The sequence below is a fragment of the Pithys albifrons genome, chromosome 20 (genome assembly GCF_047495875.1).
Source record: "Pithys albifrons albifrons isolate INPA30051 chromosome 20, PitAlb_v1, whole genome shotgun sequence".
NCBI lineage: Eukaryota > Metazoa > Chordata > Aves > Passeriformes > Thamnophilidae > Pithys > Pithys albifrons.
In genome coordinates, this window is record NC_092477.1 from 10,717,691 (window position 1) to 10,745,663 (window position 27,973).

The window sequence follows — 27,973 nt, forward strand, 5'->3', positions numbered from 1 at the left end:
GCACCCAGACCTGCACAGGAACCATGCTGCCCCAAGAAGGTACCCCACTCCACGAGGGCTATTCCTGGAGCGCCCACCCAGACCATGGGGCACCTGGACCATGGGGCACAGCACCATGAAGGAACCATCCTACTCCAAGAAGGGATCCCGCTCCAGGAGAGACACCCCCGGAGCGCCCGTCCCGCCCCGCGGACGGAGCGGCGGGGCGGGACGAGCCGCCCACATAAGGCGGGCTCAGGCGGGGCTGTTTGGGGAGGCGGAGGTGGCAGTGGCAGCTCGTCCGGGTGGAGCCGTCATGGAGCTGGGCTGGCTGCTGTGTGGCACGGCGGTGCTGCTGCTGCTCCATGTCCTCATGGAGCTCAGCCCCGCCGTCAACTTCGCGCTGCGCATCGGCTTCTACTGCGTGCTGTGCCTGGTGTCCTCGGCGCTGGCCGCCGCCGCCTGCCTGCTGGTCAACGGCGGCCGCACCGTCAAGAACATGCGGTGAGTGAGGGGCCACCGGGACACCGGCTGAGACACTGGCTGGGGACATCGGGGGCAGCGCCAGCCCCTGCCCGGAGTCTGTGGCAGGATGGTGGTGGCCTCTGTTACATCATCCGGGGGTCCCCCCTTGGCTCATGGGAGTTGTACTTGGCCATGGGTGAGCCCTCACCCCCAGCGAGCCGCGTTTGGGGATGAGGTGCTTGGAAGGGGAGCCCTGTTGCCTTATTACATTTTTTGGGAAGCTACAGGACAGCAGTGTTTGAGGGTGGCAGAGCACAGGAAGCTCCTGGAGTCTCCCTCTCTGGAGATATTCCAAACCCACCTGGGTGTGTTCCTGTGTCACCTGCTCTGGGTGAGCCTCCCATGGCAGAGAGGTTGGACTGCATGGTCTCCAGAGGTCCCTCCCAGCCCTAACAATTAATTCTCTTCTGTTTTGGTTCTGGTTGGGGTGTTTCCTCCCTCCAGAAGCAGAGGCCATGCCCAGCAGTGTGCCATGTGCTGCCAGAGCCGGGAGCAGGGCGGTCATGCAGCTGCTGTCAGACCATGTGTCCCCTGACAGGACGCCCAGGGCAGGGGCTGAGGAGCTGCTCTCATCCAACAGCTCCCCTACATGCCAAGGCACGTTTTAAGGGCAGAGCTGGCACTTTTGCTGGCAGCACAGGGCAACTCGTTTCCTGAATTTGTAATCCCATAGGCAAGTTTGCACCTCCATATCCGGGCCAGGTTGTATGGATGCAGGGGAAAGGGGAGCCCTGTTGCCTTAGTACATCCTTTTGGGTCAAAGGTTGGGCAGTGTCTCAGCAGGTAAAGCTGGACTTTGCTTTGCAGTGTGGCTCTCACGAGTAGGACGCAGGGCAGAGTGAGAGGGCACAGGGCACTGATGTGCTGCCTTGAGGGCTCTGCCCTGCCCAGCCCAACCAGTGCCAGGATCTCAGGCACTGGAAACAGCAGTATGCTCTGAGATGTCCAGCCTATCCTTATCTCCAGCTTTGGTTGTCTTGGCTTGCTCAGCAGCAGCTTTCCAATCCATAACCAGCTTTGCAGCTGGGAGAATTTATGTCAGTGATAGAGACATTCTCTTTTTAATTTCTCCCCAAGAACAAACGCTCTAAATTTTCTGTAAACTTAGAGGAATTATTTGGGAACAAGAGCTTCTTGCATTGGATAACTCCTCATGTTGAAACTCTGAGCTGAATTTTGGCCAGAACCACCCTTTTCCTGTAACTTAAGCCTGTTGTTTCCATGCCCTGGCACTGATGATCCTTGTGATGTATCCCAGCCCCTGCGAGGTCTGTGAGTGAGGTGATCCAGCAAGTTCCTTATTTCACCATCCCAGTCTGCTTATTCCAGCTTGGGAAGAGCAGCTGGAGCAGAGCATGTGTTGGTGGACAGACAGTGATAGCAGTGTCGCTGCCTGGCGCAGAACACCCCGTTCTTGCTGTGCTCTTGGCTCCAGTGCCAAGCTGATGTGGCTTGGAAGAGGTTGCCCTGGGTGTCTGATAGAGATAGAGCTGTTTATCTAGTGGTGAAACCTCTTGCAGTGGCTTCCAATCTGGTAAGCAGACTTCAGGAGACCTTGAAAATGAGAGTATCCTAAACAGGCCTCTGTGATAGCCTGTGGAGCACAGCACGTGAATCTGGGGGGCCTGCTGGCTTTCACACTCAGGCTGTTATGAATGCACTGAAAAAGCAACATTCCCTCTCATTTTTGTACTCCTTGTGTCTGGCAATAAGTGCATTGGATTTACAGCTCTCTGCAGCTGTGGTTGCACCAACAGAGAAGCTGTTTGCAGGGTTGGAGGGGAGTCAGATCCATCCTCTTAACCCTGTGGATGACGTGGCCAGCTCAGCAGGGCTGCTGGGCTCCCGGTTCTTTTTTGCCTGCTCTGAGCTCTGCCCCTTTGCCTCTTTCAGTGGCTCACACCACATCTTGTGCAAGGAAACACAGGCTCTGGGCTGGCAGGAGGAAGCTGGATGGTTGCTCTTGAGTAATGTGTAACCAGCCTCTCCCAGCAGCCACTGAGCAGTGTGACTTCCAGAGCAGTGACCTCTTTTTTGGTTGGCAGTCAGAAGGGAGGAGAAGTGTGATTTAGGTCAGCTTGGTGGCATGGCATCCCAAATGACCTCACTGGTTGGTGTCACCCTGTCTCTTCTCACCTGCAGCCTCGTCTCTTCACCTGGACTGCACCCCCATAACCTTGGAGTGGGCCTCAGGAGCTCTGCATTCCATGCACCTCCCTGTGTCCTTTTCCTGGGTGTGCCTCTAACCTTTGCAGCAAGTTGAAATCAGGACTGATAGCAGTGTCCCTTGGGGGCTGTGTCACCTGGGAACATTGGCCTGGCCTGAACTTCAGTGTCAAATCCTGTGCCTTGGGTGGTCTGCATGGTGGGACACCCCATGGACATGGAAACCCTCCCCGTGGGCAGGAGCAAGCTGGTGAAAGTCATGTGGTTCAAGAACTGATGGCCAGGATGTGGATACTTTTGGAGAGCAGATGCTGGGAGCTGCTGCCTTGCCGGGTTGTGATGCTGTCCAGGTGTTCCCCTCCTGCTCTGGGTGACAAGGATGCATCCCAGGACGATGGTGTTGCACAGCTCTCCAGCTGGACCCTGTGGTGGGGTGGTGGCGAAGCTGACACTGTCCCTCAGTTTCCTCCTGTAGAGAAGCAAGCTCCATTTCCTGTCTGCCAGGAAGGTGCCCCTGAGGCAGGACATCCAGGTGCTTGCTGGAGGGCAGGTCAGCTCCTGAATCAGCTCTAAGGGAGAGCAGAGCAGAGCTGGTGACTGCTCCTGGGAGCTTTGCTCACGTGCAAGTTCCTCTGCCACCTGTCCTGGTAAATAGCTGCTCCTCTGCCCAAAATAGCCCCTGTGTTCTGCCAGCTTCTGGCTGTGTCCTTTGGCCCAGTTGGAGGGTCCCCAGGTCCCACCTGTCTGGGGGGTGGCCCTGTTCCTATGGGCTGGCAGGGGCTCAGCCAGTGGGCCTGGGCTGGGTGTGCTTTGCAAGGGCATGGCAGCCTGGTAGCTCCATGTGTTGGCACGGCTGAGTGGAGCTACCAATGTCTCCTAGCCGGGCCCCCAGCCCTGGGAAAAGCTGGGAGCTTCGTCAGACCTGTAGATCCACTGGGGAAAGGAACTGACAGGCAAAAGCTTGAAGATGTGTTTGCCGGGGGGCACCAGGCTCCTGCCAAGCTGTGTGGGGAGCCTCCTGATTGCTGCTCACATCCTTGTGTTGGGCAGGGAGGTGTTTCTCACCTTCATGGCCCTCCTTTCTTGGACTGCCATGAGGTAACGGCACCCCAGGTTTGTTTGTATCATTGAGCAGCAACTTCCAGCACAGCAGAAGAGATCAGGCAGAGCCTCCCTTGGGTGCTGGGTGTGCAGGCTGATCCCTGTGTGCTGGGGAATGACAGCTCCTGGGAGAACTGTTTGAACAACCTGGGGGACCCTGCTGATTGTAGGAGGAAGATACTGGTAGCACTGGAGCAGTCCAGAGCCATGGCACAGGGGAAGAGAACAGCAGCACTCCATGGGTGGGACTGGCTGCAGGAGGAGTGGTCCTTCATCCAGTGCTGAAAACTCTCCTGGACTTTGGGGGGTTTCCAGTCTGCCCTCTTTGCAGAGATCTCACAGCTGCACTAGGCTGGACTTGCGTCTTCCAAAGAGCCTGTTGTGAGCTGATGCTGTCAGCTTGGAGGAAGCATGGGCTATTGAGTCTGGCTGAACCAGCCTCAAAATTAGAATCAGCTTCCCCCAGGCTTCCAGTAAAATCCCCACACTGAGAGTGGAGAGGACTTAGAAAGCAACTTGAAGTACCTTGAGCATGCGAGACCATGAAGGGCAGACACCTGGATGGACCAGAGGGCAAATGAGACTTGAAGGTTTCTGTCCCAGAGCTCTTTTTGTCTCCTCCCACCCACCCTGGGTGTAGCAGCCCCTGTCATCTCCCTGGCCACAGCTGACTGCTCTTCTCTTCCACAGAATCATCAAAGCTGTGGTCAAGACTTTCAAGTATTTCTTTGGACTGAGGTTTGAGGTGAAGGGACTGGAGAACTTCGAGGTGGAGGGCCCTGCTATCATTGTGTCCAACCATCAGAGCATCCTCGACATGATGGGTGAGGAGCTGGTAGGAGGGAAGGAGCATTTCTCCTGCTCACCATCAGAGAAGTCCTGCTTGTTCCTCCTGGCCAGGCAGCTCCTGTCCTGGCCAGTCTCTGCTGCTGAGCCAGCTGGTCCAGCTTTTGTGTCAGTGCTGGTTGTGGGAAGGGTCTCCCCTTGCCCTGTGCAGCACCCCAGGTACTGCTGTCCCTCAGGTGTTTCTCAGCTCCCTTTTACATCCCTGCCTCTCTGGTGGCCTGGCTGGCCCAGCAGGTGTGTCAGTGGCCCTGCTGGGCTCCTTGGGACCAAGGACTGAGCTGCCTCTGGGGGGTCTTGCTGTCACCTGCAGCCAGCCTGCCCCAATAACTCTGCTATGTGCCAAGTCTGCTGCTCTGCTGATGGCAGCAGAAGCCAGGATTGAAACAAGGCATCAGCCTATCCCTGGTACCCCTGCCCCTCCCTGCCTCAGCTCATGTCCTTGTCCCACCTGAGTGCAGGCAGGCAGGGTGACTGCTGGGTCTTGCCCTCTGCCATCCCATTAGGGCTGATGGAAGTCCTGCCTGACAACTGTGTCCAGGTGGGCAAGAAAGAGCTGATGTACACTGGCACCGTGGGGCTCATCATCTACCTCGGCGGCGTCATCTTCATCAACAGGAAGAGCACCAGCAGCGCCAAGATGGTGATGGCTGAGGTTGCCAAGACTATGGCAGCTGAAAATGTGAGTGTGACTGTGGGGCTTGGTGTGGTGGCCTGTGTCTGGGCATCCTGGGGTGGCATGTGGGGATGTGGAGCTCCTGGTGCTGGCTCACCTGGAGTTACAGCCACCTGCAGCTCTTGGCAAAGCTGGCTGGTGGCTCAGGGCATTGCAGGTGGATTGCTGAAATAAAGCCTTGTCTTGCCATGTGCAGCTGAAGGTGTGGGTGTACCCAGAGGGCACGAGGAACTGCACAGGAGATTTACTGCCGTTCAAGAAAGGAGCGTTTCACCTCGCTGTCCAGGCACAGGTAATGGTGCTTCGGCCCTGCATGGGAACCCTGAATGCTTTTGCAGTGGCATTCCAGACTGGTCATGCAGTGTGTGGTGTGTTTGCTCCCAGGTGGGCTGTGTTCCCAGGTAACACCTCCTCAGATAAACCACTGTTAGGTGTCAGAAGTGCTGCCCAGAAGGAGCTAAGAGCCTTTTCCATTCCCTGTGGGATGGCCAGACCCCGGGGATGAGTGGCTGCAGGCAGCGGCGAGCTACCTTTTCCTCTCTTCTGCCTGCCCTAGTCCCAGTGTTCCATCTGGAGGGAAGTGTGAGGGACAGGCACACCTGACCCCTCACCCCAGGCTTTCCTGGCAGTGCCTGTGCCCAGGGGTTCCTGGGGGCATGGCTGCAGCCCAGAACTCCTTCCTGAACAGGAGCCCAGTGGGTGTTTTCCTGGGGGATCCCAAAGCTGTTGATGTGTTTCCCAATCCCCCAGATTGCAATAGTGTAGAGTTGATTCAGGATTGTTAATGCTTGTGCTTTAGAGCAATATCTGGGCTTGTTCTGTGTGGAAATAGCTGCTCCCTCACTGACAGCCGTGACACTCCTTGGTATGTCTTTTTTTCCCAGAAATAACAATATCCATGAGCAGCCAGTGGGGGAGCAGGCAAACAGCAGCTTGGCTTCAGCCAGCCAGAGCTGCCTGTGCTCTCAGGAGGAGGGTGCTTGCCTGGGCACGGCACTGGGGCAGTGTGCCAGGGACTGGAATGACTTGAGGCCTCAGAGGAAACTGGTTTTCTTAGGAGAGATGTTATATAGCAGGGATTCTGTAGAAGGGAGTAGGTGCCAGATCTGTTGCTGGGTCCAATTGGCCAAACCCAGGGTGTAGCCTGTGCTGTACCATCCCCATTCCTGCCTGGGTGATGCAGCCAAGAAAGGGCCTGGCAGCTGTTGGAAAGAAAAAATTACAGTGGAACTGTATTTGCCTCTGCTACACCCCCCTGAGTCAACAACTATAAATCCTGTCTGTGTTATCAGCACTGGAATAGCGACTCTGTACCTGCCCTCCTGGCCCTGTCTCTGCTTGAAGCTTCCTTGGGAGCAATTGTTGGCAAATGGTGACTTCTTGTCTTAGAAGCTGAAGGCACAGTGAGTGCCCTGCCCCAGACTCGTGCTTGTACAGCAGGCAAGCCCTGGCAGAACAGGCATCCTGCAGTGTTTGTTTGCAGAACAGACAATACCCACGGTTTGAATCCTAGCTTGGGATGAGAAGCCCTAAAAGGCAGTGCTGACCTGAGGCTAAAGTGGAACTTGGTCCTAGTTCCTTGAGTATCCCTATGCCTTGAGTTGCTGGGGAGTGCTTTTGATGCCATTTGACTCCTGATTGTCCTAGCCTTTGGAAGTGGGTCTTGCTGTGTGTGCCCTGTGTGTCTGAGAGGCCGGGTCAGCTCTGCTGTGTGGGATTTGCTGCCTGTTTCTGACCTGCTCTGAGCTGCTGCAGTGCAAGTAACTGCTCTTTTTCTCTCCTTCTCCAAGGTGCCAGTGATCCCTGTGGTGTATTCCTCCTTCATGACCTTCTATAACCCAAAGACAAACCTGTTTACATCAGGTACCAAAGTCACTTAGAGACAGTGTTGATGTTGTCCTATGTGAAGCTCTGGTTCACAAGGGTGTGGGAGGGAAGCAGAGCTGGGGTGAACAGGAGGAGTCCCACTGGGAGATGTTTGGAGTCAGTTCAAAGCACTTGGCACCAGAGCCTGGGCTGGGTTAGCTCAGGAAAGGCTGTAATTAAATACGCTGAGGGATGTTTTCATTAAAGATTGGATACCAGCTCTCCTTTTCTGGTCAGGCTTTGGCTGGGATGGCAGTTTGGGACACAAGGGGAATACTCTGCTTGGTACAGCTGTTGGTCTGACCCAGAGCAGCCTCTGCCTGTGCTCCAGGGATGGATGTCTGAAGCCCTGGGAGGGGATGAGGGCTGTGCTGCAACTGCCCAGGCTGGGGAGCAGGACAGAGAGCAGAGCTCCTGTGGCATGTGAGTTTCTCACAGGCTCCTCTCTTGTTCACAGGCAAAATCAAGGTTGAGATTCTGCCTCCAATAGAGACCAAAGGCCTGACATCAGACGATGTCACCGACCTCACTGACAGATGCTTCCACACCATGAGGGAGACCCTCTTCAGGCTGTCAGGCCGTCCAAGCGAGGCAAAGGACTCGTCCTAGAGGCTTCTCCAGTGGTGTCACCGTGTGGTGGTGGCTGAAGGGACCTGTTTGTTGTTGCCAAATACTGAAGGAACTTCTCTTCCTCTGCAGTGATTTCTAACTCTGGGAACACCACAGACTGGCACACGCAGGGTGTTGAGCCAGCGTTGCGGTTCCGCTACGAGTGGATTTCTCTTATGGGTTCATTTTCTTACTATGAAATGTATCCTTCTTCTGAATTTCTCAGGCATCAAACTTGTGTTACCAAAGGGCTCAATGACCAGAGAGGTGAGTTCCCCCAGCCCAGGCATCTGGCATGGGGTGACAGCAAAAACCCATCTGGAGTCTGGGCTCTGCCTCACATGAGTCTCCCTGCACCTGCATTGCTGCAGGCTCAGTTCATGCTGGCCTGCCTCTGTGATGTCCCAGATGGTCAGATGGAAACCACTGGGCAGCAGTTTGTATCTGCACAACCTTGATGCCCAGACAGGGCTGAGAATTGAGTGAAAATCAAGATTTTGGTTTTTCAGCAGCACTAGGAATGCAGTGCCCTGCCTGCACAGCCCAGAGCGCTGCCACCCAGCACACAGGGGGACTCACGGGCCTGTCTACTTGAGATGCCAACAGCATCTTGTTTTGGGAAACTCCTGGCAGCTCCCTGCCGTGGAGGTGGCTCAGCCTGGTCACAGCCCAGTGCAGTGTCCCTTACAGATGCAAAGGGCTCTGTCGTGCTCGTCTTGTCACTTGTCATGGTCAGCACCGGCCGAAAGATGGTGCCTGTCCCGCGTGTCTTTGCTGGTCTCAGCAGAGCTGCCGCTCTCCGAGGCTTGTAAAACCCCCTCGGAGCCACAGGGTGGGTGAGCTGCAGCTGGAACGGGGCTTGGGAGGCTCCTCCCTTTGGGGGACATGAACTCCTTTCCCAGTCAGATAAAGGGGGTTCCTCTGTGCTTTGGGGTGTTGGACCAACAGAGCTCCCGGATCCCTTTCTGGGAGTTGTGGCCTTGGAGCCTGGGTCAGGTCCATGGTTCCTTTAGCTTTAGCTCTGCTGTTCATGGCACAGGGGACCTTCAGATAAGCCACCTGGGGCTACTCAGGTAAGCAACACAACCAGCTTTTGCAGGCTGTGTTGGTGGAATTGCAGTTATACGGTATTTTGGGGTTAAAGCCTCAACTGGGAAAGGCAGGGAATTCTGTGGAGGAAGCCCTTGGGCCAAGCTGGTGCTGGCAGGGGGCTTTATTGGAGGGGCCTTACAGTACAGACTCAGGGGTCAGACCCACTCTGGGATGGGTCGGGGTGGGATGATTGGAACTAAACCAGCACTTTGTGAGATGGCAGATAAAGGGATGTCATGGAGAGTAAACCCAGGAGAGCCCTGGGAGGGCTCCTGGGGGATGATAACCATGTCTGACTGCTCCTGGGAGTGCCTCTGTGTGTAGTTGTCTGCTGTTCACTTTAATTGGGTTGAGGATGTTATGTGCTTTGCAAAAAAAAATTTACACCTATGGTTATTTAAATAAAGGAGCCTCCTGGTCTTGTGTGGGAGCTGAGGGAGGGATGGGCACCCACTCCCTGTCCCCAGCCAGTGCAGTACCTTTGCACCTGTCCGCTGCCATGACACCTCGGGGCTGCAAGGACTTGTCCCCACCTTCTTCATGTGACAGCAAGTAGGGGGAGTGTGGGGAGGCAGCTGCCCTTGGTGGGCCAGGTCTGTGCTCTGCAGGGCAGGCAGCACAGCCAGCCCTGTGCCCAGGGCTCCCTGGGAGATGATGGCCCAGGAACAATGCTAAGGAAAAGCAGACAAAGCTGAACACCACTTGGCTTCACACACAGCCAGTCTGGCACAGCCAGGCACTCATGGCACGAGGTAAGGCATTTATTTGCTGCCTCTCCAGCAGGAAAGGGAGGAGATGTGGAGGGCTCAAAGTCAAGTTTGGAAATAAATGCATGACCTTTGATAAGGTGAGCTGGAAGAGAAAATGATGGAGTTGCTGATGGGAAACCAGCCTTCTCCTGCTACCCTGTGCCTTCCTGTAGATGATGTGGCTTTGTCCCCAGCCTGGGGCTGGAGAGTGAGATAAGAGTTGCGGATGCACTCGGCTTCTTCCAGGTCCTCGGGGGTTCAGCTAGAGCTCGTTCTTGCAGGAACCTGGGAAGGTGGGGAAAAAAAGAGAAACAATCCAGTGACATTGTTAGCCTGGGTTTGGTTTGTCTCTTTCCCAAGTAGAATGAGATTGACCTTAACCCACTGGGAATATCACCCACACTTGGAGCTTTCCCTTGGACAAACAACCCCAGGCTGGCTCTACCCCACCATGCTCAGGAGTGTCATTCTCACCTCCCTGGTGTGTGCACAGGGCCCAGGCAAGGACTGTGACAGTGTCCCAAAGCCAGTGACAGTCACTGTGACAGGCTGTGCCTGTTCAGGGCTAATTCAGATTTAGAGGGGCCAAAGTGGTTATGGCTTCAAGTGCTCTGATCTGGTGCATTTGTGGGTGGTTTAAAGAGAAAATAGATTTTTTTTTGGTCCTTACACATATCCCCACTGAGCAGCTAATTGGGGAGTGCAGTTTTATTGTAGAATTCAGTTGTGAAATGCTTCAGCAGACACAGAACATGGATGACTGAGTAACTCCATGGGATGCTCTGCAAGTCTCAGGGCTTGCTGGAGTATGACAGGACAGTTTTGTGTCCTCCAGAGATTGCAAGACCATAAAAAGGGACAAAACCAAGGTTTGCTTGCTAGAGCAGGCTTAGTAGAAATTCATTTCAGGACTTTGGAGTCATCCCTTGGAATAAATCCATGTTACCTTGTGATACTGCTCACATTCCTTGGTGCTGTCACTAATAATATGTACAGAGCACTACTAGGAAACTCGGTCTGCTGGAACGCTCCATGGTTCTGATAATTACCCCTTTCTGAGATGTTTTTTAACTGTCTATTTGCAGCTATTTTGTCTTCAAACAAGTTCTTTGAATTCTTTTCTATCTAAGCCATTACTGAAAGCAGTGAACTGGGACTGGATGTGCCCTGAACCATTTTCTCTTGAGTCTCCCGCCATGAGCTCCAGGCACACCAGGAGCTGCACACCAGCTCCCAAGCTGGCCCAGCCATGCCTAGTTTCTGGAATTATTTAATGGGAAGATGAGCTGCAAAGAGCTGCCTATCAAAATGAAGTGTTCATGTGGTTGTGCTCTACTTGAAGTCAAACTGCCGTGCTCCAGATCACCACAGGGACATAAGGGGATGCTGTCCTGCTCTGTGGTGCCATGTGGGGTACAGCCCCCACATGGCAGCTCTCACTGAGGTCTCTTCCTCAGTTTGCTACTTGGGAGACCCTCTCTGGTCCACTCCTTGGTCTGTAGACTTCAAAAAGAAATGCCTAAAACTTCCCAGGCTCGTAAATCTGCCAACTTTTGCACACTCCCTAAATTTCCCTGATAGACTTCTTGGACTGTTAATTTCCTAAGAGCTGGAAGTTCTTTTCTAGGGACCACTTTATAAGGACACAAGAAGGGACTACAGCCATGAGGTGCTGATTGCTCCCAGAGGCTCACTCTGCTCTGCCCCAAAGCCACGTTTCCATGTGCCAATCTTACAATTTTTGGCTGCCACAAGGGCAGTCAGATGGCGCAATGATAGAAACAGCTTTGAAATTAAGCTAATTGGCTGTTTGTGTTCATCTTTTATTAATTACAGGCTGCTGAGCTTGAGGGAGATCTAGATTAACTGTGGCATATGTGTTACTGATCTTGCTGGCCCACATCTGCTCACCGTGGCCAGCGTGGGTGGAGGGAAATCCTTCAACCCTGCTTTTTCCAGGTACTTACATGTCTCCAGCCGCTCCTCAAGGAAAGAGATCTGCTCGCTCAGGGAGTCGATTCTGTCCAGTTGCTGGAGGGAGTGGGACAGTCGGCTGATGGGGTCTGTGCCCACGTCCTCTGGCGCTGATGGCATGAGGTTGTGGAAGGGGGCCAGCACCAGCTGGAGTTTCTGCAGGTAGAAGAGGAGCCATGAGTTGTGTCCCCCCACACCAGGAGGAATGCAGCACCCACCAGCGTGGGCTCATGGGGCTTTGGTGGTGTTTAAAGGGCTGTTGGGCTGGAAAAGCTGTGGTGTGGGTGCTGCCGGCAGCGCGGAGCGCAGCTGGGATTGCTGCTGGGATCGCTGCCGAGGCCAGCACCATGTTAAAAATAGAGCTGGGGCGGAGGGAAACACTGGCTGTGAACAGACCAGGGTGGGAGCTGGCTCAGCACAGCCTGGAGCAGCCACAGGGCAGGGCAGGGCAGAGGAGTGTGCTGAAACTCACCTGCTCCAGCGTTTCCACTCTGCTCTTCAGGTCGTTCATTTCTTCCTTCATTTCACTGGAGGGACCTAAAAAAGTGACCAGGGGAAGGTCAGTGAGTAAAACCCCATTGCCTGAGGTGAGGTGGAAGGTGCTGGAGAGAAAGACATTGCTGCAGGGCTCAGGACAAGCTCTGCTGTTTCCCACTCCCCTCCCAGGGAGCCCTCAGGGTCTGCCTTGTTGGGACCAATCCCCAGATCATCAGTTGGATCCAACACCTGCTGCAAGCACTGGCTTCTAGTCCAGCTGCTAATGGCTCAGGCTTCTCCTGCTGCTGGAGCACCTGCAACAAAGTGGGGGATTCTTCAGGTAATAGGGTGATGCTTGAAGAACAAGGTGTCTGGTGAAGCCTGACCTTTCGCACCCATGTTGTCAGAGAGCACCCAGGTCTGCCCTGTCCTGTGGTGGGCACAGGGGGTCATTCCTGCTGAGGGCCCAAGATGGGGATAAAGGCAGGTGTGGCACGTGCAGGCGGTGCCCTGCTCTCCCAGATGTTTGCTGCATGATGCCCGTGTTGGCCACAGCGCATTATTACTCACGGTACGAGTTTGAAGTGTCACAGCGCGTACCAAAAGTAATAATGGGCCGTCACCAACGCTGCTCCTTGTGGCTCCGGACCTGCCCTGTGGGAATGACGATGGTGATGGAGAGAACAGACACATCCCGGACACCTCAAGCCACAGCCAGGCTCTGTTACCCTCACAGATGGATTTGTGCGCAGGGCAAGTTGTTTGGGTACAAAAGGGACTTCTGGGCCATCGAGAATAAAGCTGAGGGGTCCTGGCTGTTGTCCCCTCTCCTGTCTCCTGCCACACCTCTTCAGCCAACAACCTGCTGAGCATTAACCCCAGCTCTCTGAAGGCCCATAGCAGCAAGGAGGGGACAGGTTACCTGCTTGGCTGAGGGTGTTCATGTCGGGCACTGGCACCAGGGGCTGGCACTCCTTGTCATCAGCAGTGAGGGTGAAGCCGTCCCGGCAGGTGCAGTGGTAGCTCCCGGCTGTGTTGATGCAGAGCTGGCTGCAGCCATGGCTCTGGCCAGCACACTCATCCACATCTGAAACACAGCAGTGGCTCGGTGAGGACAGGGTGGTGAGGAGGGGGTTGGGGTGAGGGGCACAGGTGGCTTAGGGGCTGCAGTGGAACTCCAGCAAGTGCCCCTTGAATGACCTGCAGTTTATGGGGCACAGCTTTGGATGTCTCAGCACCACCAGCGCCTGGGACAGCCCAGCTGGATAAACCTGTGCTAAGCCCAAGGGGGATTCGGCCTTCTCCCCTCTGCCCACTCCCCCCACAACAGAGCCAGAAGCAAAAGCTGTGGTCAGAGACATCCCAGCTCTGGCCAGGCGGGTGCAGGCAGCACTCGGCTCTCATCCTGGATTTACGGCCGGGGTTTTGGTTCCAGCCAGCTGTGGTGAGGAGCTATCAGCCTTTCAAGTGTGTACAAAACCCAGTAACCTCTCCTCACACGGGGGAGTTATTAAAGCTGTTCCCACAAAGCAAAATGAGCTGAACTGCTTCCCACGCCTGAGCACTCTTTTAGGCAGTGGGAAAATCCTTTCCCCCTGCACTGGAGTTGGAGCTGACAGCGATGGGTTCAGCCCTGCCTGGCCCAGTGTGGGTCAATGCCATGCACTCCTCCTCTGCTTCACAGGAGGGTGGAAAGCTGGGAAAAGCTGGGAAACACTGTGGCAGGGGTTTGCACCACCCTGCCCGATTTCCCTGTGCTGTGAGAAGCATTGGGCTGCTCCTGTGCTGGAGAAAAGCCTGGTTCCTGGAGATTGCCAGGCTTCCCTTCCACCCTGAGATATTTTCAGGTCACAGATTTAGTCTGCAGTAAATGGGCCTCTTAGTTTACAGCAAGTTTACAAACCCTGGGAGAGGGAAGATCACAAATGCATGATCTCAGGATGACCCCACAAAGTTTCTGTGCTGCAGACAGGCTTTTGCTGGTGTGCTTACAGCTCTGCCTACACTCACCAGCAGCGGATGGAAAATGTGGATGACAGGGCTGCAGATGAGGGCTCGGAGCACCGAGGCAGCCAAAGGGAGGTCAGAACTCCCCTGGGAGCCACACTTCCCATCCTCTCCTGGCATGAGGCATCAGTGCCATGGAGTGATACATGTAGATATGCATGTGTATGCACAGGAGTAACACACCAGTGCCCCTCTATGACCTATGTAGCACCAGGCATGTCCCAAGGTCTGGTGAGGAGCCACAATGCTGGTCTCTATCCCCACTGAGTGTATGGGCAAAGCATATCCAAAGCTGTGGCTGCTCTGATGCTCTCCAGGGCAAGGTCTCCCAGCAGCAGCAGGGCAGGCAGCATTGGGAGCACAGAGAGGAGTGACATGGCTGTTACCTGTCTGGCAGGCTTGCCCCGTCCAGCCCGGTGGGCAGGCACATCTGTCAGGGAAGGCGCAGGTCCCACCATTCTGGCACGGCACCCAGCAGAGAGCTGTGAGAGGAAACACCAGCACAGCATCACCCACCAGCTCTGGGCATCCTGAGCTCTCCCCCTCCCACCTCAGATGCAACTCACACACTGCACACCCCAAAACACACACAAGCACCAGCCCGAGGACAGGATGGGGTTGAGCTGTCCTGGGTCAACATGGCACAGGATGGGGGGATGAACTGGACCTTGGATTTGCCATCTGGAAAGAGGCCGAGGCACCCACAGGCAGGAAACACAGAGGGAGGAGGCTGATGGGCAGCAGCAGGCCCTGGGAAACCCCTGGTGCCACGCTCTGAGCTTGTCAGGAGATGGACTGATTGCTGCTGTGGTTTGCATTTGTTGCCTCCTAACAGCATTTCTCTTTCATTACTGTTGATTTATGTGGAAAGGAATTACTTGCTTTATTTATCCTCTGTTAACTATAAAGGTAATGAGCGATCCCAAAGGAAAGAGGCCCAAGAGGCAGCATAGAAAGTCTGGGAATTAATCATGTATTGAACCACATTTAGTTGTGATGCTTAAAATTGAAATGCTTTCCTAGAGGGAGAATCCACCTGACAGGCAAATTGTTGGTAAATGAGCTTCTGGGGTTTCCTCCAGGGACATGAGGGATGGGCACTTGCACTGAGGTGGCCCAGCAAACTCTTACCTCTGTTACAGCTGAGTGTGTGGCCATTTGCTCTGCTCCAGCCAGGACAGCACGAGGCTGCAGGCTCAGGCAGCTGTCTGTACCTCTGCCGATAGGCAACCCTGTAGATGGTCCTGCAATGCAAGAATGGGGCTCAGCTGGGTGCCAGAGCACCTTCCCCAACCCCTATCCCATTTCCTGTGCTGGCACCCACTGCCCAGGCACTCGGAGCATGATCCCTGTGGATTGTGGCAGAGTTCCCCCCTCCTGCAGACCCCCAGTTGCTGCCACGCTGGGAGCAGGTTTGTGGCCCAGGCAGTGCCCTCACCTGTAGGTGCTGCAGAGGCGGTGGCCCTGGCAGGTGGTGAGGTAGGGCTGGTAGACAGGCTGGATGTGGGACTCGGTGTAGGCGCCCATCTGGTGCTGCGGTGCCGCGGCACAGACCCTGCGGCTGAGCAGAGGGGACAGGGTCACATGTCACCAGCCCAGGATGGGGCCTGACAGGCCCTCTCCACAGAGGGCAAGTGAAATGGTAATGGCTAATTGCCCCAGTGACCTGGGAGGCCACTTCAAGCTGTTTTGGGGCAGTGACACAAATCTGGAGTGCTGTGGGCTGTGCAGGCACTTCCTTCCCAGCCCCTGTGCCAAGGCACTGACGCCTCCTTGAGCACTCACCCGGCACAGTCCCTGTCCCAGAGGAGCACTCAGGACCCAGATTTAGGGATGATTTACTCATTCCATTCATTGCTTCCCATTCCCTAAAATCACTCACTTTCTGGGTGGATTTTTCCTTTCTGAGACTTTTGCATTCCTGAAATGGACATCCCTGTGGTCACCAAGAAATTAATGATTTCACAGGAAGGGTCAGACTCACCGCAAAAAAAAAAATAGAGGTTAGATGAAAGGGGCCCTCCAGCCTTCCTAAGATAACTGTTATCCAGCCAAAAACTTTCCCAAGGTTAACAGCCAAAGTGGTCTTGGTTAAATAACCTCTTTTTCAACATTTTCCAGCCCAAGCAGCTCAGTCCCACTGAGGAACTCATCTCCTCATTTCAGCCTCACAGATCAATTAGAAACTAAAACAAAAAGCCTGGGAATTATCATGGACATCAGATGGCTTCCATTAACTCCAGAAAACTCCTCTCAACCTCGTGATTAATGTTATAGAGGATGCAATTTTTAAATGGCAATTGTTTGCTTTGCAGAATTTAGAATAAAGCTCTGGTTGCAGCCTGTGCGTGCGAGTGAGGAATTCAACTGTGGTTTTGGGCCCAACCAGCATGCGAAAGGTTTGACACTGAAGGAGCCACTCAGTGTAAAAACAAACTTTGTAGAAAATGTGAGCTGTAGCTGGGGGTGGATGTTGAGCTCCAGCTCCTCTTGGCTGGGAAAGAAACTGGGGCACAGAGCTCTGGGGTTCCTCAGACCAAGCAGGAGGTGAGCTGTGCCTGCCCAGGCTGTGCCACGGCAGACCCATTGCCTGGAAGCTGGAGCTGTCACTCTTGGGCTTGCAGGGCCATGGACCACAGCAATATCCTGGGGAGCACAGGGCACAGCAGGGCATTCCACACCTGTGTACCCTGGATGGCGTGTCCATCAGAGCTGGCAGCTGCATCCTCCTCTGATGGGAGCTGCATCCTCCTTTGACAACTTGCTCACAAGGCTCAATCCATGTGATTGCAAGATTTCACACATATTTTTGTGAAGGATGTGCTTGAAATAATTCCTGAACAGCTCAGGGCCTTCTGTCCCTGCATGGAGCTAAATGGGCATTTTGTCTGAGATTTTTTAGCTTCAGTGACAAACCAAACAACCAGCAAAGGGCTGCCAGAGCCTTTTCCCACCTCCTGGCCACCCCAGGGAGCTGCCCATGTCCACACTGACCAAACAGGGCTCTTCACCTGGAGAGGATGTGCCTCACCATGACATGCAGATGGGCACACCTGAGAGGTGCAGACAAAATGGGGCCTTACCCTGGCCGGGCAAAGCCATCGGTGCTGGTGGTGCTGAGGATGAGGAGGAGTCCCAAGAGGAAGCAGCTGAGGTGGCACATGTCCCGTCGCTCCCGTGGCACCCCGGGCGGTGCGGCACGACCAGGTCTTGCTCTTCTGTGGGATGTACTGGCTGCTACCACATGTCCTGTCCTTCAGCCTGGAACCCTGCAAGCAGGAGAAGAGCCCTGTGAACATGTCGTGTCCCTCCCCAGCTGGTGACATCCAATGGAGCTGTGGGGACAAACCCTTGGGGAGGTGGGAGCTCCTCCAGACACAAACCCACTTCTCCTGACTTGTCTCAATATTATGGCAGTGCTTTACCCCAGGGGATGCCTGGAGGTGCTCTCACAGCACCAAAGTCCACACAGTCACGTGTCAAGAGACAGGGAAGGGACCTGTGTCACTTGAAACACACTGCCAATTCCAGGCAGAAAGGGCAAAACAATGGCCTGTAATTTCTTAATCCATACAGCATTGTAAAGCTGAGTTTTCCCACCACATAACACACTGAAATCTGATCTTCTCTTTAAAATACAAGTTCATGCCAGAGAAAAGTGCTGCAAGGGCCATATGTACCATCTGCAGAGTCAGATCTGAGGCACAAATAAAGAGGTTTTGCTTTTCTAGCAGAGGACAAATATGAAACGAGGCTGAAGAAGGTCAGTAACAATATCTAATTTAAACAGTCTTGCATTTAAACAAACCACTTGGCCTCCGGATGGCAGTAGCTGAAGGAGGAAGAAATAAAGAAACCCACCTTAAACATACACCAAGTAAAGTTGTCCTGATTAAACCTTGAGAAGGGGGAGGTAACACAACAAGAAACCTCCCTCTAAGACTGCAACTATGGTGACTGCAAACCAACTTTCTAAAATGCACAAGTGCTGGGGGATGTGACTTGGAAAGTTGCAGGTGGATCCCCAAACTTCATTAGGATAACTCCTAAATCTGAGACAAGTTGTTAGGGATAACCATCAGATATCTGCAGACCCTACAGGTCTCAAACTCTCCTTTGAGGCACTCAGGATGGTCCTTTCCTTTGTGCAAGTGGAGAAACTGAGGCATGGAAAGATGGAGGCTCACAGCTGGAGAGAAACCAGCCTGGTGCCTTCCTGTCCCTTAATATCAAACATCAAACATCAAATATCACATCATATTTCCATGCAAGCCCAGTTTTGAGGATGTAAGGAGGATTTTGGTGCTATAAAGCCTGTAGTCCTCCATTCCCCTCCAAACATGGCAATAAATTTCATCTCCTAATGATTGATTTCCAATATCAAGAAAGCAAATCTTGCTTGACCTGCAGAAAAGTTTTTTAAAAGTAGAAAAGAAAGCTTCTTTCTCCCCAGTCCTCCTGGAGACATCCCAAGGACACTATTCCACATTAACTCCTCTCTGCTCTGGCTTTTCCCAGGGCTATACTGGGGCACATACTTTCCCTGCAATCCCAGATCCCCAGGCTAGCATTGCTTCTTCTGAAGTCTGCAAGTCAAACTCTGCCAACCATCTCCATCCTCCCACAGGATTCCCGTGACTGCCACTGGACCCTGTGGGGATGGCAAGAAACACAGGGCATGAGCCTAAAATACAGACGGTTTGTTTTTTCACTTTGAAGTGGAGCAGCACTGCCCTACCTCGAGTGGTCAGAGGATCCCTCTGGGTCATAAATTATGATTGCCTCATACCAGAAAAATCTGCAAAAGCGGGAAACAGAATAGTCTATTTTTTGAGTTTCTGAAGATCAGCCTCTTTAAAGCCACTGTAAGTCTTCCAGCCTGTTGCCACCACCTATTCTAACACGGCTCTTTTGAAACACATAACTTAAGGAAAATCTTTTTATGCTTAAGAAAAAAAATGGGTTTTGCCACTGCCTTTCTAGTCTCTTAAATGAAGAGGTGAAGCCTCATGGCATGGCAAGTGAAATTATGTGGGTGCCCCTGAGCTTTTGCTGTTTCAGGGGTCAGCAAAGCCTCCTTGGCCAGCTCATGCTCCTCTGAGTCTGGGGGTCCTTCTCGCGCCAGCCAGAAACGTTCCCGTAATTCTCCCAAGTCTTCCCTTGCCGCACCTGCCACAGCAACCAACAGGAAACACAACACACTGTGCAAGTGAGCAGCACTTTGTCCAGCTTTGCCCATGGAACCAAAACTAAACCACCAGCTGGCAGCAGCAGGAGGAATCGGGCTCTGTCTGCAAAGGGATGTGAGACAATCCAGCCCCTCGGGAGGATTCAATAAACCTCACGGGCTGCACTTTTCCGAACAGCCTGGCCTGGTTTTGCAGCTGAAACGGCGGCTCCAAACCGTGCGCTGGCCCTGGCCTGTGCCCTTAGAGCCAAACCCCCCTGGAGAGGGTCAGCACCAGCCGCAGGATGGATTCTCCCTTCCAGACACCTCCAGCTGTTCCCTGTGCCGGCAGGGATGCGGCACCGCTGGGCATGACACGGGGTTCGCGCGGCACGGAGTGGGGCACGGGGAAGCGGGCACTGTGGAGTGGGGCACGGGGATGCGGGCACCGTGGAGTGGGAAGAGGGAAGTGGAACACGGCGGAAGGGGCTACAGGGGTACAGCACAGTGCGGCGGGGCACAGGGACAGGGCACCGCGGAGGCTGCAGGGCACCGTTACCATGCAGGGGGGTGCAGGGACCCGGTACCGCCGGGGTCTGCAGGGACGCGGGTGTCACGGGAGGCTGCGGGGACTCAGGAATCACGGAGCGGGCTGCAGGGACCCGGAGGGGCTGCGGGGACGCGGGTGCCCCGGGTAGCTGCAGGAACCGCAGGGATCCAGGTATCCCGCGGAGCTGCAGGAACCGCAGGGACACGGGAATCCCGGGGGGCTGCCGGGACGCGGCGGCGGCCGGCGCAGGGATGCTCATCGCGGCCGCAGCAGCCCCAGCCCCGCTCCCCCGGCGCTGCCCCCGCGGGGCAGGAGGAGCCCTCCCGCCGGCCCCGCACTGCCCGCAGTCCCCCCGGCCGCCCCCCGGCGCTGCGGTACCGAGTCCCGCTCCGCCAACAACCCCCGCCCCTCCCCATCGGGGGATGCGGCCGTGCCCCCCCGCGGCCGTGCCGAGCCCCGGGCGGCCCCGCCGGGACTCACCGGTGGCGGTGCCGGAGCCGCGGAGTCGCCGCCGCGCCGCGGCCCCCCGCGCATTTCCTCCCCCGGCCCGAGCCGGTCCCTCCGCCCCGGCCCAATGAGCTCCCGGCGGGGAGGAAAGCGGAGCCTCCCGGCCGGGGGAAGCGCCGGGGCCCGGGGATCCTCCGCCCGCCCCCGCCCCGCCGGCCCCCGCCGGCCGCCACCTGCCCCCGGAGCCCCGGGGGACATGTAGGGACAGGGCAGGGACCGCCGGAGAAATCGGTTCGTGGCCGTGGAGTCATGCAGGACCCCAGAGAAGGCTGGTCCTGGGAAGAGAACCCCCCGAGGAGCCCAGCCCGGGGTGGGGGGACACGCCGGTGTTGCGTCCCGTGTTTTCTCTGCCTCGCTGATGGAGACAGGATTGCAGGGGATGTCTGCCCTGGATTCATCTGGAGCCTTACCTGGTGACTCCACGTCAGGCTGAGCCTCACCAGCCCCACACTGCGAGGACACGAGGTCCCTGAACCCCCCTAAGGCCCGGCCCGCCTGGGTGGGCAGGGGATTAATAGCAAGAGGGAGAGATCCCAGCTCAGCGCCCGGGACCCTTGTCCGGGGGTGTTCAGCCCCACAGGGGAAATGGTCCATCATCAGTGCAGTGTCCAGGGCAAATTTATTTCTCTTTGCTACAAGATATTGTGGACCCGAGCATATATCGTTTTAAGAGGAGACATCATCTTTCCCTCGGTTAGAGACCTGCTCCACAGCCTCCCGCCGTGCCCCGTTAATCCCTCTGAGCGCATTACAACAGCAAAGTCCTGCAGAAGCCAGCGATGAACTGCCAGGACAGGGAGGCTGAGTTCCAGCGAGCCCTGTAGGGTGATTACAGGATTCCTGGGAGGCCCCCCAGCTGTGGAGCAGTGTGAGGATCGACCCCGAGAGACTCCCAAGAGTGACACACTGGGCTCAGCTCCGGCTGCCCAACACCTGCCCCGGGACAGCTCAGCCCCATCCCAGCTGCCTACAGGCTTCTCCTCTTAAATGCCCAGTTATTTATCAAAGCAGTTCGGTTTGTGCCAAATTGCCACTTGTTTTGTCTACATTTTTGTCTGGAAAATTAGAGCACAGAGGCTTATTGTTTTTCAAATGACTTAGGCGCCTGCCTATGCACAGAGTCATTCTTAAAGATAGCAGGGATCTGATGTGCAAATGAATGGCAGGATACAGCCCCCTGGGGATATTTGTTCCCATTAAGTTTGGTAATTTTTTGAAAGCATGTAAGCATTTAAAGGAAATATTTACTAGTTAAACAGCAATGTCGTCAAAAGAGCAACTGAGTTCGCTGGACCATCCCCTCTGTTTCCTCAGGGACACGCTGAGGCTGCTGATGGGATTGGAGCTGTCTGGAGTCAGGCTGCACCCTCTGGGGAAGCTGATGGGTGCTGGTGCTATGGAGTGGGCTCTCAGATGGACCTGTGCAAAGGAGCTTTGATGGGATCATCCCTGAGGAAGGGAACAGAGGGAATCTGCTCTGGGATGTGCTGGTGGAGATGGGGCTCCATGCCATGGGAGATGGGATCCCTCCCATCAGCAAAGGAAAGGCTTGCTGGTGCTGGTGGGAGCACAGCTCCATGTGACACAGCACCTCATACCACACACATGGGGTTGCTCCCCCTGTGAATCCATCCATCCTACCACCTGGGAATGATTTCAGCTCACTTAATCTCATAAACACGAAGCAGAGGCAACTTTTCCCAAGAGCCTTGAAGGGACGGTAATTATCTTGTTATGAAGAGTGTTACTGTTTTTTCTGGTGTACGGGGGAGATGAACAGAGCCTGAATTAATGTCTAATAATTGCAAAATGCATTTGGAAACCAAGGAAAAGCTTCTTTGTGTGGCCATACTGAAAGCACAGGATCTTATTCTGCAGCCGAGACACTCACCTTATCCACGGTGCTCCATCATGTGTCCTGAGCAATGATCCTTTTCTTAAGGAGCATCTTGATTTCTTCCTGTCAGGACAGAAAAAGCCCACTGTTACACAGCCCTTGTCAGGCAAGCAGAGACCAGTGACCCAGCCCTTGCCCATGATGGACCTGGTGTGGGATGCCCTGGACACTCCCAAAGATGTGGAGCTGTGGAGGATGACACACTTGTGGAGTAGGGTGGAGGATGAAAGCAGGATTGTGGCTCCAGAGTCCCTGTGGCTTTGGCACTGAGCTCACACCTCTGGTGTGCCAGAGGGGCATGGACACCATGGCAGGGCACAGGGAGGCCCATCCCCACCCTGTGGTGGGTGTTTTAGGAGCATCCTATGGTCCTGATCCTCCCTCACTTTGCTGTGATCCCAGTGGAAAAGACCAGGCAGGCCCACAAAAAGGTGTGTTTGCACCTTTTAGGACTGAGCAAGGCAGGGTACGAGCAGAGGCTGAGCAGAGCAGAAGCCCTGGTTCCACCTAACCAGGGCTTTGCGGAACAGGATTTATTCCCTCCAGCAGTGATGCCAGTGCCCAAGGCTGGGATTTCCCAAGAAATGAAGAGAATGAGGTGCCCTGTTCCTGCTGCCATGATCCTGGGTATATCCAAGTTCCCTTACACTGATTTGTGATCCCATCTACTGCTCCCCAACACTCTATTTTACCATCATCAGTAGATATACTCTGTCATTTAAGGACAAACATCCCTAACTGCCCAGGAAACCTCCTTCCAGGGTCTCTGTTGGAGCTTTCTGAGCCATTAGGAAATTCCTCCCTAAGTGCACCAACCACTTTAAAATTCTGCCAGTATTTTAATTGCAAAATGTTTGCTTTTCAGTTTCATTTACTGGGTCAAATCTTTGCTCAGGCAAGTATCCATGTCATCTGCTAAAGAACTGCATATAGCCCATTAAAAAAGCATTTAATCCTCCATTCTTAGGGAGGGTTCTGTGTCTTATGTGCTAATATTCATTATGCTGGGAGGAAATCCCCCAGGACACTGCCTGGCAAAGTTCCCTTGGAAGCAGAGGAGTTATGCCAGTTCAGATGGGGGAAGATCAGATCTGTTGGCACTTTTAATGTTGGTGTGATGAGCTTCTGACAAAGGCAGCAAGGGATTTTGGCTCCTGCCTGCAAGGCTGTGTGAATTTGAAGCCCTCCCTTGACCAATGTTTTACATTTTTCCCCCACAGCTTTCTCCCTCACACACTAGAAGTGTACTCCTACGACATCTAATATTAATGCTTGTCTCCAGGCCAACAAAGAAACGTTCCTGCCCAACCTCCCCTCTTAGATTGAGCAATGTCAAAACCTCCTTGTTTCCCACTGGTTTTACCACCAGTGTGAGCTGTGAAGGACACCGAGTGCTGGCCTGGAGCAGGACAGGCTGAGCACTGGGCTGGCTGTGAAAGTGAGATTGTCACCCACCTCCCTGTTTCCTAGACCCTGTTCCATGGTTCTGCCAAGCCCATTGCACCTGCCCAGGCACCCAACATCCCCCTGAGAGCATCCATGGTTGGCTGAGAGATGGACTGTGACAGGAAGCAGTAGGAGAACTTAGAGGGTGTGAGGTATCTGGGGCTGGGGGGACTCAACTTTTCTCTGGCTCTGTAGGCATGAAAAAGGAATTATAACAGAGGAACATTCACAGGAGATCAACACTAAAGCCCCACATCAGGAACCCTCTCTTAAGAGAGGAGCATTTCCATCCCATCACAGAAAATGGGACGTGCCCAGGCACACGAGCACTTCCCCAGAGTGGGGCCAGGGGTGCTGCAGTGGCAGATGGATGAGGAGACAGGCAGGAGAGTGACACACATACACATGCAAAACTTTTCAGCTGCTGCCAGCCCTGGCTGACCCCATACCTGCTGCGTACAATGGGCCCTCGCTGGCCTCTGCGGGGGTCTGGCACAGAACTGGAAGCACCAGCTAAAGCAATAGAAATTTTTGGTGCTTCTCAAAAAAAGGAGGAATGGCTTTTCCTGTTCTAGGACAAATTCTTCTGCTCAGGTTTTTCATCAGGCTGTTTGTAAACTTTACACTTCAATTTAGGCTTTGGAGCAGTCCCTGTTCCACAGAGCTGTGTGAGGGAAATGACCTCCCACTCTTCTATTATGTCCTATATTGTTCTTAGCTGTGTCAGCTGCAGACCAGCTATCTCAGTGGAAATCTAGACGAGTCCACTGATGGCAGTGGAATAAAAACAGGTCAAGGCAAGAAAAGTACTTGGCCTGTGGCTCTCAGTCTGTTGTCACCAGTTGCCCAGGGGTCTGTGTATTATAACCGAGATCTGAGCTCCACAAAGTGATTTTTTTGTGCCTGAGTAAGGACTTCACAAGCATTAAGTGTCTCAGGACCATAGTGTTGTAACTTAAGGGGACCATGGGGACAACCAGCAGCTGAGCTGTAGCTGTGCAAAAACAAATGCAGGAACAGGACAACATCCCATAGCCAGGTTTATTTTCCTTTGCGTGCACACTTGAGCTCTTATTTACATTTAGAGGAGGCAGCAGTGGCTGCAGTGTAAAAACTGGGAAATGATTCATCCCACCCAGGAATACATTGAATTTTGCAGCTTTCTGTGAAATTTCCCTGGCAAAACACAGTATTAGTCAGCAGGGCATGGTCCCCAACCCCACTTTCCCAGTGAATCACTCCAGAGAAGCTCATGGGAAGTGTGGTGGGATAACTGTGAGCCACAGGACAGCTCGGTCCCTGCACCGTGGCCATCCCAGGGAGCAGCTCAGCAGAGAGACTTTTACATAAGAAATGCTCTGATTTTTGCTCCGATTATCCTTCTCTTCAGGAGAAAATCCCCAGCTCCATGAGGAAGTCTTTAGCTCCAGGAACCTGCACTAAGCATGGCTCCTCTCTGGCAGCACCTCTGGGACTGTGAGCAGGATGGGGATCCAAGACCCCACTTTGGGAGAGAGGACAGAAAGTGAAAAAAACATTTCTGATCGTCCCTTCTCTTTGCAGAGACACTTTTCTTTCCCTGTCTGGTCTGCGATCGCTCCCCTTATGTTTTTCTATGCCCCCCTGCTGCTGGTGGGACTGAGGCAGGTTCGTTTACCCTAATTTGTTGCAGTTTGTAAATCTGCCTCCCCCGAGCCAGCCCCATCTGCAGCAGCAGACCCTGGGAAATGCCTCAAACGAGCCTCCAGACCAGATTCAGTTTCTTTTCCTTACCTCCAGGGAAAGTTGTAAGAGACGGTAGTGTAATAGGAGAGAGGGGGGAGTAACTCCATCGGCAGATCAGAGGGAAGAACGCTGGGAATCTGCGAGGGCAGACTCAGTGTTTTCCACTGCTGCCCAGAGGTGAGGTGGATTTTTGAGGATGCTCAGGCTGCAGTCACCACATCTGGGCTTCTGCCTCGCACAGCTTCCCAATCCAGTCTTAAATTAATTTTATTGCTGACAAAGCCTTGTTGTTTCTTCATACATTTTATTCTCTGTTCAGTGAATTGTTTCCATGAATAGCAGACTCTTGGATAAAGTATGATGAGTTATTTCTACCAAGAGCCATTCACTGGTGGGGTTCTGCTCCATATTCCTGCACTGCCAGCCGGTGCTGGGGTGTCCCAGCTGCTCCTTTATCCCAAATTACCCCGGATGCCTCACTGAAAGCCTCCTGCCTGCACTCTGCAACGCCACAGATTAAGACAGGAGGACCCACAGGTAGCTGAAAACAGCATGAAAATCAGCTGGCTCCATGGTTATAAATTTGCAAGGCTTTGTTGAGCTCCTGGAATGCATACCCAGCACACTCCAGGCTCGTCTGTTAGGCAGGACAAGCCTTGGACCTGTGAGAGCAGGACAGTCCCTGCCCACATCCCTGTCCTGCCCCTCATCCCACCCGGGTGTGGGGCTGAATTGGGCAGTGCAGTGAGGAGAGCAGCAGGCAGGGAGCACAGGGGAAAGATGGACAGTGTGGGGGTGTATCAGAGGTACTCAGAGAGCAGACAAAAGAAGAAGGGAAAGAGCAACGGGAAGCAAAGAGATTTGCTAAGAATTTCCAGCTTTATCACAGGAATTTGTGCAAGTGTTTGCAGCCTCTACAAGCACAGGAGGTAAAATTTAGCCACAGAGTTCTCTGCTCCTGGAAAACATCCTGAGTGCTGGTGGAGTGAATTAAAAATAACAGTGATGGAGGCTGAGCAAAGCAGACCCATCCTCAGCAGGAGCAGGTGGAGGATGCTCTATACACCCTTTTGCTCCAAAAGATTCTTTACACCCCTGTTTGCTCCACATTCCTCCATCCCAAGGGTTCCTGCCATCATCTCTGCCTGAGCAGGGGCAAAACCACCCAGAGGCTGCAGGGTCTGACCTGGCAAGGATACGCTCCTGCTGCCCCCAGTGCCAGCTCCATGTGCCATCCCATCCCATCCATCCATCCCATCCCATCCCATCCCATCCCATCCCATCCCATCCCATCCCATCCCAACCCACCCACCCCACTCCCACTGTGGCTCTACAGTACCTGTGGCACCCCACTGTCCCCCGCCGTGCTGGGAACAGCCCCACCACTGTGGTCCTGGATGGCTCCCGATGGCCATCCCTGCCCGGCCATCCCCAGTCCGGCCAGCCTGGGCACCCGCCCGGTGGCCCTGGCATGGCCGGTCACTGGCCGTGCAGAGGCAGGAGGTGGCTGTTGAGGTGGAAGGGCGGCTTTTTATGCTTTTCCTCCTGTATAAATCAGGCCGGGGATGGACAATCCCAGACAGGACTTCCTGTGTGTGTTGTGAGCTGATAACGGGCGCCGCGAGGAGAACAAACACGGCCGCCCCGCACCCCAAGGGGAGAGGGGCCGTGGGGCGGCACCCCCACACCGTGCCCACCAGGGATGGACACGGGGGGCTGAAATGGAGGGGAGGGACACACAAGTCCCCAGGGACACAGGGAGGGACAGGGCGGCTGCCCAGGCTCCCTCCTCCCCTCACATCAGGCCTGAGACGGCTCCTGCCCCTTCCCCTCCCACCTCGCTGGGGCACATTTTGGCAGCCCCCACCGCAGCTGCCTCTCATTCCCCTCCAAGGGGGTGGGTGGGGGGCTAGTGGGACCCCCACAGTGCCACGACCTCGCTCACAGCCCGTGCTGAGCATGGCAGGGCTCTCAGCCATCTTCTCAAGAGGGGCCATGTTGATGTTACGTTCTGGGGTATTTGCACCCCACTGAAATTTGGGTTACAAAACTGCAGTCAGTCAGTTTGTTGGATGGCTTGTCACCCCTGTCACACTGTGCCTGTGTTGGGAAAGAGTGAGGCATGTGCAGTTTGGGTGACAAAACCTACAGCAAAATGGCACCTTCAGGGCCAGGCAGCACAAGGAGGATGAAAACTGCCCTGGAGCCCTAATTTTCAAGCCTGTTCTGGTGCAAAACTGCTCAGGATTTTAAATTTAATGCAGGTGCATGTGTGACCTTGATTCTGGGTGAACAAAGGAGGAACAACACAGTTTTTAATTGGATTTTGAAACTTTGGTCTAGACAATGCTAAGAGAGGAGACATTTTGGGGCATGAAGGGTGGCAATTATTTCTCAGCCCTAGAGACCCCCATGCAGCCCGTGGGTTCTGCTCCTGTCCTGGCAGAGCACATGGTGTGGCTTTAGGGACATGTGCCACCTGGGGCTCCCCCGGAGCAGAGCTCTGTCCCCGGCTTGTGCCACACGTGCCGGGGTCCTCCCGACTGCACACGGGCTCACGGTGAGCACAGAATTACTCCCACCTTGATTCAGCAAAACAGTACTCTGGGCAAGACCC

At 54.4% G+C, this 27,973-nt stretch overlaps 2 protein-coding genes across 3 annotated transcripts; one reads left to right on the top strand and one right to left on the bottom strand.

Moving 5' to 3' along the window:
* The first annotated feature begins 231 nt into the window (after positions 1-231).
* AGPAT2 (1-acylglycerol-3-phosphate O-acyltransferase 2) lies at positions 232-9,263 on the top strand. Its single transcript, XM_071574129.1, has 6 exons — positions 232-483; positions 4,462-4,595; positions 5,121-5,296; positions 5,487-5,582; positions 7,081-7,153; positions 7,614-9,263. Exons 1-6 carry the CDS (start codon positions 296-298, stop codon positions 7,763-7,765), a joined length of 819 nt encoding a protein of 272 aa, XP_071430230.1. The 5' UTR covers positions 232-295; the 3' UTR covers positions 7,766-9,263.
* Positions 9,264-9,596: 333 nt separating this feature from the next.
* On the bottom strand, positions 9,597-26,866 carry EGFL7 (EGF like domain multiple 7). Of its 2 annotated transcripts, XM_071574127.1 has the most exons (10): positions 26,696-26,866; positions 22,180-22,248; positions 17,148-17,333; positions 15,503-15,625; positions 15,196-15,308; positions 14,451-14,546; positions 12,980-13,144; positions 12,053-12,117; positions 11,574-11,736; positions 9,597-9,891 (listed from the first exon to the last, which is right to left on the bottom strand). In XM_071574127.1, the coding sequence occupies exons 3-10, from the start codon at positions 17,225-17,227 to the stop codon at positions 9,869-9,871; spliced, it is 828 nt and encodes a 275-aa protein (XP_071430228.1). In that variant the 5' UTR covers positions 17,228-17,333; positions 22,180-22,248; positions 26,696-26,866; the 3' UTR covers positions 9,597-9,868. The 2 variants fall into 2 exon arrangements, with proteins under 2 accessions (XP_071430228.1, XP_071430229.1); XM_071574128.1 differs by lacking the exons at positions 22,180-22,248; positions 26,696-26,866 and adding an exon at positions 18,603-18,667.
* Between the last annotated feature and the right edge of the window lie 1,107 nt (positions 26,867-27,973).